The 13,313-nt window shown below is 41.7% G+C and overlaps 1 protein-coding gene across 2 annotated transcripts in view; it reads right to left on the reverse strand.

Moving 5' to 3' along the window:
• The window catches only part of LOC122794164 (avidin-related protein 4/5-like), a 262,421-nt gene extending 261,653 nt beyond the window's left edge, over positions 1-768 (reverse strand). The window contains exon 1 of one of the 2 annotated variants that reach the window (XM_044062368.1): positions 638-768. In XM_044062368.1, the coding sequence (XP_043918303.1) occupies positions 638-686 (49 nt within the window). In that variant the 5' untranslated portion in view covers positions 687-768. The remainder of the gene's footprint in view (positions 1-637) is intronic. The other variant, XM_044062367.1, reaches the window with a different exon arrangement.
• Positions 769-13,313: the final 12,545 nt, after the last annotated feature.

A 13,313-nucleotide genomic window follows, 5' to 3' on the forward strand; every position in this document is an offset into this window, starting at 1 on the left:
AGTGCAGTAGCGGTCCTACTGACTTACACAGTCGCAAGGATTTTCGCAACTGTATAAATAAGGGCCGGCACTGCTTTTGCGACCGGAGGTATTTTCCTTTGCCTTCCTACTTTGCCTCAGAAAACATAATTCATAGCTGAACGGGTGTCACCAGTACCACTGTCAGCAAAGCGGCTGTGACAGTGGTGCTGCTTTATTTAATCCCATTGATCTTTCAGCATTGTCGCACAAATTATTTCCATTTCTACTACCTTACGCTGCTCTCCATGAGCAGTTAGAAAAACACTGTTTTATGCCTAGTAATCCCTAATGAACTAAATGGCAAGCATTTGTTTTATTTTATCCTACTGCTTTAACACTTGCATGCATTAGTTAGAGAATAATATAATACTCATCTAGGCAGCGATCGTAATACAAGTTGTAACTTGAAGTTGTATCATTTCCGTAACAGAACACGAATTATGTATTTCACAATTAACTCATTTCTGTAAAGTGCATCCCCTTCTTCTGCAAAAGTTTTGATTACCTTTCAGATGTAAGGCAATACATAAAAAGAATATTCTCCTGACTAGCTAAAGTTATGTAAAATCAAATAATTAATGTTTGCTTAAATCCTTGTTATTCAAATAGCTCATACCTGTTCGGAGTGTTTTCAGTTTCCTACAGTGCCCTTCTCTGCAAAGCATGAAAAGATGGACATGCTTACAGCTATATAACGGCTGAGTGGGATCAGTAACACCCAGCAAGCAGGGTGGTTATCTTAGTTTTCTGTCATCTGATACAGCACTGGTCTCTCCCTTTCTTGGAAATTGGTGGGGATTTCAGTAAAGTGAGAAGTAAAACTGCCTGCGGCTGGAAATTAACTTTCGGTTTATCTTTCCTATAAAGAGACTTCCAGTTATGTAACAGTCAGTTTCACTGTTTTCTTACATTTCTTTATCAGATGTTTTGAAATGAAGCGATGCCTTGTTGCTGAGAGTCCAGTTAAATGGTCGTGTCTATAATAGGTTACCACCTGTCCCACTTTGCGAGGGACAGTCCCTCTTTGGGCAGTTGTGTCCTGCAAAAAATGTGAAAAAATGGCAAATGTCCTGAGATTTTAGGACAAAATTATTTTCTATATTTTATGTAATAGTTGCATAAAACAGTTATTCTGTATCTGAAACACCTAAATGTTATAAGAAACAGAATAAGGAACTAAAATCTTGTAGGCTATTGTGTAAACTGAAACATTTCCTCTGTGTAATTATCTCTTGGCTAGTGGGGGCTGGTTCTTTTGTGTTCTTATATAAAAAAAAAGAAGTTTCTGTCTTTGCACACAGTGCAGACTGGAGAAGTTGTCCTGCAACTGAGCTACAAAATATAAGTATCTTGATTTTTTTTGATTATTTTTTACAGATTACTGTTTCAATTTAGTATATATAAAGCACTTTGTCTATTCAGTATCTTCACAAATCCTTATCTGTTTAAAACTTTCATTTTGTCTCTGTAGTGCTTTGCTGTCTTGTAGGCTATTGTGTAAACTGAAACATCTCATCGATGTAGTATCTCTTGTGGCTGGTAGGGGGCTGGTTCTTTTGTGTTCTTGTAGGCTAACACACTCAAGTGCGCTAGCCATTTAAAAGCATTTATAGCATTTACTGTCTGTTTTTCCTCTGTTTTCTGCAAATAAAAAAAAAAATCTTGTTTTCCCGCCTTACTGAACTAGAATAGTCCAGTCTTCAGAGTTTGCTGATCTCTGGGCTTTGGCTTGGTTCCTGTGCTATTCCATATCCTTATTTGGATAAAGGGAAGCTTCTTTGTTCACCAGTGGGAGTGGGGAGCACTGAGCAGCCTATTTGTCCCTAGAGCAGTGGTTCCAGCCAGAAACTTGTAGTCTATTGGCCATTTTGGGTCAATTCCTACCTCTTTTCAACCCCCTGCTATAAAGCCCGCTTTAGCGCTGTGATTTAGCGGAGTTGCCCATAGAGCACCATCGGGCAGCGCCAGTTAAACAAGGTTAAACTATTTCTGGCTCCGTAAAGTCTGCTCTTCAATTTTTCCCTTAGAACTTTTCTACTTGCAATCTAAACAGTCTATTCTCTATCTCAAAAGCTCAGCACTTGCTCCTAAAGCATTTTTATATAGGTAAAGTACTTGTATACTAAACAAAGTACTACATTAGCCTAGAATCCCCTTGAGTACCCATTTCCCTATAGGTCCCTTCTGAATCAGTTAACAGCAAACTTTTTTCTAATTTTTCAGTGCCAAGGGTCAAATAAGCCGGGCCCCTCTCCTGCTCATTGGTGAATCTATATCTTGAGGCAATGCTACAATTGCCTCATGTACACAGACAACCCACTCCCACAAACACAAATACATGTGAGAGATGCAACTATATAGCCAAACTGGAGGCTGAGCCTTCTCAAACCCCAGAACGGCAAGACCAGACAGGAGGAGAAGGGAGAAACCACGCGACGAATTCACAAACCCAGTTTCACATAGAACTTATCACAACCGTAAAACGAACACATAAACACATTAAAGACATACTGAGGCACTGATCAAAAAATTCCACCAAAACTACAGAGGCCTCCAAAGCAGATACACCTAAGCAACTGCCACCTCAAGACATATGCCATTTACGCACACATAAGTTCTCAAAGTCAGTAAAAGCAACAGTCACAGCCCTTAAGGCCAAACACAATGCCAGACGACTTGTTATAGGTGACTCCATAGTCAGACACACTGACGTCCCACTCACTGTGACTGAATACAGCATCACAGTAGCCAGCCCGTCAGCTGAACCTACATATCGATGAAGCACTTCAGGTCACCCGACAGCAAGTACAAGTATGACTCAGTCATTGTCCATGCCGCGTGAACGACTTGAGACTTACCTCCCCTGACTACATGAAAAGAGACATAGAGTGGTTCTGTATGGATTGCGTAGCCCAGGCCGCATGACCTTGACCCCGAGCAGGATCCTTCACCTAAGAATGATGCCACAATACAGAGACAAAAATGATCAGCTTTAATAATGCACAATACTGGTGTCACCCGGCGAACTAATGTCTGTCTGCCTGGGATGACATGCTTGACAAGCCACGCTGCTTCGCGAAGGGATGGTCAGCAGGTAACCTGTCACCCCTGGGCTTCCTCGGATATTGGCAGCGCCTCTGCCACCCCATAGTGCCTTTTTTAGGCAAGGCTCAAATGATAAACCTACCGCCCTAGAAACAAAAATGGAGAAAACTAAGGGTACTAATAATGCCCAATGCCAGAAGTCTAAAACTCTCAAGATGCACCCCTGCCTCCTGTGCATGGAGAATATCATGTTCAGTTGTGACTGAAACCTGGTTCAAGGCTCCTGAGAGCACCCAGCACTATCAGGTTATACTCATATCATGCTCCAAACAAACCGGACTCACAAAAGGAGGGGGGAGCATCCAACTATTCATAAAGCGATACCCACACCTCCAGGTTAGTGCAAACCATTTAAGCATCGAGACCATCCAGGTGCAACAACTATGTGGTAAAACTGCCCTACAGTTTGTAAACATGCTACAGACCACCTTTCTCAAACTCAGGGAAACCCACACAGCCTTCCTGGAAGACACTGGAGAGTATGAACGTCTCCAAACAATTCATCAAGGCCAGGTGACTTCAACTACCCAAACATAGACTGGGAACATTAATCAAGCCCCAACACCCTAGCCCAAAGGTTCCTTGAGTTCGCTAAACTCAAATGCTATGGAACCAGTCACCATTCCCACAAGAGGAGAAAATATACTGACCTGATCACCTACAAACATGGGGACAAAATGCTCCACACCAGAAGTATATCATCCCCTCATTGGTGAGGACTCAGTGACCATAAATTAATCCTCACTTGAGATCCCAGCATCCCGCCCCCCCACCCCCAGCAAAAGACCACAGTGAAGAACTTCTCAAAAGCAAACTTCACATTAATTTAAGACTGGAGTGGTATCCTCTCGTGCCCCGAAAGCCATGTGGAAACCATGAACCCACGCCAGTTGAAAACCCTTACAAATGCCTTCTAATGCAGCACTCCAGGAATGTATGGATCAAGCAACTCCCCAATAAAATCAAGACCCTTTTCCACCAAAGCGCAGTAGCCTCGGTCTGGTGGACCCCAGCCATAAACAAACTCTACAACAGGAGGAGAAAGCTACTACATGTCAGGAGCAAAATCCCTAAAAGGGAAGGCATCTCTGATCAATACTAGCAAAAACTCACGATCACTCATACAAATCCATCCAAGGCCAACTTTGAGAGAAAAATCGCCTAATGACACAAAAGACAATCATAAGGCCTTCTTTAGCTATATTTAGAAACCTGGGTGGAAACTTCCCAGATAATGCTCAGAATTAGTCCAAAATGATAAAAATCACTGAACCCACAGACATTGCCAACATACTGGCAGACAGGTTCAGTGCAAATTCCTCCCCCAAAAAGGAGTAAATATCTATCCCACCAGAGTCTAGCCTCCCAAACATGTCAGATGCCCAGGTGAGAGCTGCTCTCTCTAAAGCAAAAAAACACAGCATCAATGGGACCGGACGGTGTCCCCGGCTGTGTGCTACTATTGAACTCAATGAGGAACTAAAACCCACACATAAGGCTGCTGTTTAATCTTAGCCTTACTACAGGATACGCACATTACCCAAAGAATGTATGCGATGTAGCAACTGTGGGTCCCACTCCACAAAGGCAGATTGCTTCTCACGGACCCTGGAAATTACCGCCCCATAAGCTTAATTTGAGCCTTGTCTGCAAAGCTATGGAGAGGATCATAGCCCTGGAACTCATAAATAAAGACATTGGGGACCTACAGACACTGGAACCTACCCAATTTGGCTTTGTCAAGGGGCAGATCCTGCCTCTTGAATCTTGGTCGACTCTTCAAGAACAGTCACTAAGGCCATTGATGAGGGTAAGGCAGTTCACACAGCCTACGCGGCTTGACCTAGCAAAAGAGCATTGACATCAATACCCCACTCCTTTCAGGGTACCATCATAGAAAAGCTCACCAGCTTAGATGTAAAACCCATATGTCACAAGATGGGTTGCAAACTGGCTCAAGGACAGAACACACAGGGTTAGAGTTGCTGGGTGCCATGTCAGACTCCTAAGTCGGTCATGGCCCGGTGTCCCACAGGCTCAGTCCTGGGCCCCCTCTTGTTACGGCATTTATTTTTCCTGAAGTGGCAGGCAAACATAGGGGATTGTGGCTGACAAAAATTTGCAGATGACTGCAAACTGGGCACCATAATTGACACTCCATCAGACACAGATATCCTCCAGAGAGAGGTCTCATAGAAATGGATAACTGGTGCCAAGCTAGCCATGGCCTTAGCTTAAATGCCAAAAAATGTATGAGTCATACCCTTTGGGAAAAACAAGGTAACCCCTATTTACCACATAGGTGGTAATCCATTAAACACGGAAGAAGTTACCAGGGACCTGGGGACCCAAGTTAGACAGTAACCTCTCTTTTTGACACTCACATTTGCCAAAGTGGTTAGGAAGACCTTCTACATTGCCCACCTGATCATGAAGGGATTCACATCCAGATCAAGGAGAGGTCTATTGTACCCTAGCCTCTTCACTTATCAGACTAGCAATGATTGAGTACAGCGCCCCATTCGGATAATATATACCTTACCTGACACCTGCAGCAGTTGGAAAGTAACTTCCTGCAAAAGTTCCTCACCAAAAAAGGATAAAGGCAGCTCAAACATATGTCATCTGATGCATGCCGACTGAAGAAACTCCAGCTCTATTCAGTGCAATACCGTCTGCTCAGAGTAAGTAGGATTCTGTACCCTGACATACAAGGCCAAGTGTCCAGCAACCCGGAATTAATGGACATGCTCCACCTCAGAAAATCCGTAAATCCAACCAGAGCCACGCAGGCAAAGACTTTCCCAAACCTCAACACGGATATATAAATGGGGCGTGCTGGAGGGACAGATTCATCACCCAGAGACTCCCTACACTATGGAACAGAATCCCAGTCCATGTGAGGCAAGAGCCCTCTCACTGACTCTGTTCAAGAGAAATCTTGGACGAGGTGGATGGTATTTGTAGGTTTTACCCAGGGGAATCATCTCTGTATCACTGCTGGACAGAGGCACAGCAAACTAATGGGTATAGTATTCTCATCCTAAGGGGTGGTGAAAGCCACACACACTCTGGCTAGGCTTATATAAATGCCTCTAGGCAGATAGCCTAAAGTATGAACCTATGAACCTATAAGAATAAACTTTTTATTCAGGCCCCAAAAAACTTGGGGAAGTTCTGTCCTTTGTACTGGCTGTGCGCTGTATGTTTTGCTCCTGCAAATTCTGAATGTTTGTAGCACAAAATGTCCCACTTTGGGCATTTGGAAAGGTGGCAACCCTAGTCTATAATTTCATTGTTTTTAGATACGATGATACCACGTTAAAGCGTGGTGGCTGGTTAGTCTTGTTACTGCATAGCAGGAGGTTCTCTGGTTCAGTTTTAGGATAGATCGCATTATCTTTACAGCTGCTGCATGATTTTCACTCTTGTGTCAAGCAACTTAGCAATTAAGTATAATTCGTTCTCACAAATTAATATATACTCAACCACTAAAAAAGAATACTATCACAATTACCTGACAATGCCTGCTTGTATGTCATTCTTAAGTGATAAAAAACACCTACTGTCTTTAGATTAAGTATTTTGTCTTATCCCTAATTGCATTATATCTCTAGAAGTTAACCCATTATATGAACTATAGTGCTTATGTGGTAATGGCTCTTCACTCAGTATCACCCCAATCCTATTGACCAATTCCTAACCCTGTCTTCCCTCCTATTTCTAAGTGATATCTGATTTTTACCTGCCTTTATATATCTATTTTCGTAGTAGTTGGCTAAAAGAAACATGACTTCTAGTCTTAAATTGTATGTATCCATTTTGTATATAGCAAGTTAGTTGGCTGCGCGGGTAGTTATGTTTTTCCTTTTCTTTTGTGTTTTATGTTTTTACTAAGCATAGATATAAACATATCTATGTAGGTCTTATGGTGTTCTTGTGTGTGTTTATTATTGAAAATGCAATACAGAAATTTTTGAAAAAACAAGCAAGAGTAGGTTTGTGTACCCAGTTTAGGAACTCAACACCGTAAAACCACTACTGCTAATCAATCTACCCAGACCGGGTGATCCACTGTGGCAACCTTACCGGGAAAAGCCGAAAGACATTAAGCTTTTTTATTTCAAGGGGTTGTACTTATTTCCTTTATCTTACCTCTTTTATGTAGTGTGAAAGGACAGATACAGCGAGATCTCAAAACATGTCATGCATTCTGCTTCACATCTCTTTATAATTGCAGTCAGAAAATTGCAAATGGACTTTTGTCAGAAATATCTTCTGTCATGTCAGATATACCTTGTTGTGCTCAGGAACTTTCGCTGCAGAGAGATTGATCTACTGCCAGCTGTGATAATGAGAAAAGATGTTTATTGTCATTTTTGTCTGCATTTTGATTGTATTATTTCTGGGTAGTCCTGTACAACTGTACTTATTCTTCTTCTTGTGTGTTATAGCTGCATATATCTCTTTAGTGTTGACCTCAGTTGTAGTGGAATCCTTTTTTCCTGTAGGCCTTGTCTGTTTTCTTAGTGGCAGTAAGTTTTCAGAACTGGTTTCATCCAACCAAAGTATTCCTGCATCTGTATTGTTTGGTTTCTGTCCGGTGTTTTAAATCATATATACCTGTTGTTCAGGCTGCTGCAGAGATATTGATCTACTGCCAGCTGTGATATACAGAAAAGATTAGTGTTTATTCCCATTTTTTCTGCATTTTGATTTAATATCTCTGTAATCTGTAAAACTGTACTTATTCTTCTTCTTGTGCATTATAGCTGTATATCGCTTTAGTGTTGACCTCTAGCTGTAGTGAAATCCTTTGTATGGAGCCTGCCTGTTTTCTCATGTTTTCAGAACTACTTTATCCGCCAAAGTATTCCTGCATCTGCACACGGTTTCTGGTCCTGCGGGCTTTAAATCAGATATACCTGTTACCAGGCTGCTGCAGAGAGATTGACCTACTGCCAGCTGCGTATGGTCGAGAAAAAGATAAGTGTTTATTCACATTTTTGTCTGCATTTTGATTTAATTAATTCTGTAATCTGTACAACTGTACTTTACCTTTCGTGTCTTATAGCTGCATATCTCTTTATGCTGACTCCCTTAGCCAGTAGTGAAATCCTTGTATGAGGCTGTTAAAAAGAAAATTGTTTTTTATTCTTTTACATTTGCCAGAAGAACTACACAACGTTTTTGGTAAGTACATAAAGCTTTATTTACATGCATGGAGTATTATTACATCAAATATGTCAGCAGTAGTCTAACTTCCTTCTACAAACTTAGGGGTTTTATAGCCCCTTGTACATGTACACACATCGCATCAACACAGGATGTTTACCAGACAAGAGTTTCAGCTGAAATCAGAAAATGGTGGTGTAAATCCACAAACTGTCACAAGTTAACGACTGGCTCAGCATTTCAAGATAACATCTGTACATTTCTTAACAGAAAACTGGTCTAGACTGGTTTGTGAGTGCTCGTCTTTGCACGCAAGCAGATTTAACCTTTTCATGGCATGATACAAAATAGTTGACTAGAACAGAATTTTATTACATTTCCCCCCTAACAACATTTTTATCATGCAAATCATTTATTTAAATCCTAGTTTATATAGTTTTTTTGTTAGTCCGTCTCCTTTTGCACCATAATAATAAGCTTTAGTTACTCTAGTATTTATTACTTTGGACATCATTGTTTGCAAACATTTCTTGAGAGAAGATGGTAGGACTTTCACAAAACCCCTGTGGTAACCTGGTGTAGGTATACCGCTTACCTCTGTATGTAAACGCAAACCAAAATCTGCAGTCTTTATGTAAGGGTATAGAAAAGAAAGCATTACTGACATCAATGATGGAGAAATACTGATGTGATGGACGAATATCATTAAGCAAGGTGGAGGGATCCGGAACGACCGGAGCCCGTGGTACTACTGCTGCATTCACAGCCTGCAAGTCTTGTACCATCCTCCAGGTCCCGTCCGGCTTCTTGACCGGAAACAGAGGTGTATTGCACGGTGAATCCGGGCAAGGTACCAAAACGCCGGCTTTTAGCAATCTCTCTATTACTGGGGCTATACCATTCTCCGCCATTTTGCTTAAAGGATATTGCCGTTTACTTGGTCTGAAATCACTCTTAGGTGTGATTACAACCTTACCTGCTGTCCTCATTAAGCCTATGTCATGTTGACCAGTCGCCCACAGGTGGTGTGGCACATTTTGCAAATCATTCTCTGCCTGTGGGTCTAGCAACAAGAGTCAGCTGGGTATTGCCCTGTCTGCCCTGAGATGTACTGTAGGTCTGGCCTGAGTGATCTAATTTAATCATTGGGTCTGGACACCTTTATTTTGTAACTGACTATTTGTGAGTGTAATCCACTCAGTAACCTTTTTGCCAGTTGAGACCCATGTTTGTCCCTCCTCCTTAGTTATAGACACATGTGGTGTGTATTGATTTTTAAAAAGTGCTGTCATATTTTTTGTTAAGGTACAAGTAGCCGCAGCGTTGCCAGACCTATCCCAGTATAGCTGATTTAAAACTATCTTTGTGACTTTGTGGCGAAAGAGCAATTTTTCATACTCTACATCAGGCCCCGCCTGTTTTCTGTAATACATTGTGCAATGGAGTTGTCCCGCTTTGACTGGAGGTTGTTGCCCATATTTGCTTAAGGCAAGGTTGAACAAGTCAGTCGTTATGCTTTTTGGACCTGTAGTCACTAAATCATTGCCGTACCAAAAATGTAAGTCCCCTTGTTCTTTCTGAACAAGCTCTGCAGATATTTGCATTTGCCTGGCTTGTATACCTTGTGCCGTCGGGACCGTACCTATGGCGAAAACATGCATTAAATCCCTTCCCAAAAGGTTTACTGGACAGATTCGGGAAATAATCACTCGAGCCCTAATGGTTTGGTTTGTATCCGGGTCCGTGAACCATAAGGGTCGAGACAATGGCTCTTTGTAAATGCGCCCATTTGCTGCTTTTACTAACACAAAATTAGTCGTAGTCACGTCAGGTGGGACTGCAGTATGCCTCAGCAAGGTCCTAGTTGCCCCTGAATCACACAAGAATTTTATCTCTTTTTCCTCAACCTGTAAGGTAATTACAGGCTGAACTTCCAGCTGCATGGTAGATGCCAGTACTGTTAAATTAACAACCTGGTATCTTTTTTCACTGTCAAAATCTCCTAGTTCATGTTCCCAACCTGCGCACTCCCCCTGCACTTTCTCATTTTTATCTTCATCTATAATCTCATCCGGTGGCTCTGGCCACTCTTTCTCTGCTTCATATAGTCATGCTGTGGGTGGTGCAGGAGCTGAAGTTGCTCCCGACTGCCCCGAATTATGGCAATCTCTAGCAAAATGCCCCCTTTTACCACATTTAAAACACTCTCCTCTTTTGGCTCTTCCCCTGTAATCTTTTGAGTGTCCTACTCCGTCCCGTCCTCTACCTCTGCCTCTCCCCCTACCTCTACCACGTTGTCCTTGTAAGAGCATAACAGTCCCATCTGAACCGACCGTAAGAGTCTGTGCATGTTTTTTTTTTCTTCCAGATATTTCTCTGCGTGCCGGGCGTACTCTAAAAGAGGCTGTAATCTAGCCGTCCTGTGGTCTATCATATGCTTAGTGACAAAATTGCTAATGGGGGTCTTACATCCCTTTAAAAAAGCATTCTTTAGTTGCTGTTTATAAGCTGAATCCGTTTCCTGGTTTGTAGGAATTTCCAGACCACTATGATAATTGAAAATAGTAGTCAGTCACTGTATATAGTGGTCTAGTTTTTTGTCATCTGGTTGCACGCACTGATTTATGAGTGTCCAGTCCGCCCTGGTTTTTCACTGTTTGGCGATATTTTCAACAATCTTTTTAATACGAGCCTCATATTCTGCCGAGTTATACTCGCAAGGCTCCCCATTGTCTGAAAATGGGTTCCATTCTCCACAAATTAGGTGCCAGTCCGGACCTAAAATCTGACAGAGAACTTGCTCAAACTCAACTGCATTTAGCTTATAGCTAATTTGCATACCTTGTAAGTCATCCCCAAATTTCTTAAGATTATCTTTTGGGTGTATCTCTATTACCGCTATTTTGATGTCTTTCTTAGACCAAGGACGGTATACTAGTATTGTGGGTCCCTGCCCAGGAGTGCCTGCCTGAGGATTTGCTACCTGTATTAAGGGGTATGTGCCATCGGCGTTATTTGTTGATTTTTCTTTTACTTCCCATTTACCTCCCTCTATCACACGATTCCGTAACTCCCTAGTGGGGCCAGGGGTTTTCTTTAAGGTTACCGTTTGTATTGGAGGATAACCAGCGGATGGAATCTCGCCCTTCTCACGCTCTTCGTACTGTGGTGGTGGAGCACCCGCCCCACTCTCTGCCGCCTCTTTTATATTTTGAGGTGGAGCCGTAGGGGCGGGACGAGTACACGCAGTTGTTTCATTGTGCTCTTTATTAATAAAAAATGTGTTCTTTGCACTTGAACCATCCTTCTTACCCTGGTCTTTAATTGCATGGAGCTTGTTTGCTTCATCGAGCCACTTCTGTGCTTGAGGAAAGCCTAATTTTCTTTGTTTCTTTGTTTTGTTTCCTGCGTCTCGGCACAGGTCCCTGACTAACTTTTGGCACTGATACTTATCCAACTTTCCTGAAAATTGATATTCATTTTTTCATTTATTGAGGTATTTTAAATTTTTTGGGTGTAATTCGAACATATGCTGTTCGTCCTCATTTACTTCCGGTTTGGTTGCTTTACAACAACTACTTCCAGTACCCATTCCTTAAAAGAGATTATTCCTTTTTCCCAGAGATCTCTATTTCTATCTTAGTATTAGTTTAAGATAGTCTTGACGCAATTGCCCCAAATGACTAGTCCCTATCCTTTCCTATCAGTTGTAAAAATAGGAAAAGCTTACCTTCTGCCGTGTGTGAGTTCTCTGCCCGTTGGTCCAACACCGTCTCACGGATTGAATCAAGAGTGGCTGGCCTCTCCTTATGACAATACTGTCAGAGGTCTTTCAACTTACAAGGGAGTCCATGATTCGTTCTCCCCTCCCGAACGGGCTTTCAGCCTCTCTTGTGTCGATTCGCACCGTGAAGAGGTGCCCACATTAGCCAGAAATGTTAAAAAGAAAATTGTTTTATTCTTTTACATTTGTCAGAAGAACCACACAACGGTTTGGTAAGCACATAAAGCTTTATTTTACATGCATGGAGACATGCTACATCAAATATGTCAGCAGTAGTCTAACTTCCTTACAAACTGCAGGGGTTTTTATAGCCCCTTGTACACGCATACACATCATTACTCAACAGGATGTTTACCAGACAAGAGTTTCAGCTGAAATCAGAAAAATGCAGGGTGTAACCACAAACTGTCACAAGTTAACGACTGGCTCAGCATTTCAAGATAACATCTGTACATTTCTTAACAGAAAACTGGTCTAGACTAGTTTGTGAGTGCTTTTCTTTGCATAAGCAGATTTAACCTTTTCATGGCATGATACAAAATAGTTGACTAGAACAGAATTTTATTACAGAGGCCTTGTCTGTTTTCTTAGTGGCAGTAAGTTTTCAGAACTAGTTTCATCCGGCCAAAGTATTCCTGCATCTGTATTGTTTGGTTTCTGTCCTGTGGTTTAAATCAGATATACCTGTTGCTCAGGCTGCTGCAGATAGATTGACCTACTGCCAGCTGTGATATTGAAAAAAGATAAGTGTTTATTCACATTTGTTGTCTGCATTTTGATTTAATATCTCTGTAATCTGTACAACTGTACTTATTCTTCTTCTTGTTTGTCTCCACCCATCCTCCCTGTTCTTGTTTTGGTGTTAGTGCTGGTGGCTATGGAATTGCCCACCCCTCCTGTAAGTCTGTATTTGAACACTCATCCTGAGTCCATCTCATTTGCTCACTTAACCGAATACAGTGAGATCATATTCTGAGTCTAGTGTTCACTCTACATAATACAGAGAGAAGATTTGAGAAGGCCAACCCCACTTAGGTTCTTCCTTCCTCTCTCCTTGCACTTTACTAAAAAAAAAAAAAAAATCATCTGCTTTTACTGTAGTTGTGTTTCCTCCTACTTTATTTTGCTTTTGCCTCTTCTTAAAAGTACTCAATTTTATTTATTCTGCTGCACTTATTGCTGCTTGGTAGTAGCCTGATTAAATTGTAACTGTTATTCTAAGTCTTTT

Source organism: Protopterus annectens, chromosome 2.part1 (assembly GCF_019279795.1).
Source record: "Protopterus annectens isolate FY-2018-M chromosome 2.part1, PAN1.0, whole genome shotgun sequence".
In the NCBI taxonomy this organism is placed as follows: domain Eukaryota; kingdom Metazoa; phylum Chordata; order Ceratodontiformes; family Protopteridae; genus Protopterus; species Protopterus annectens.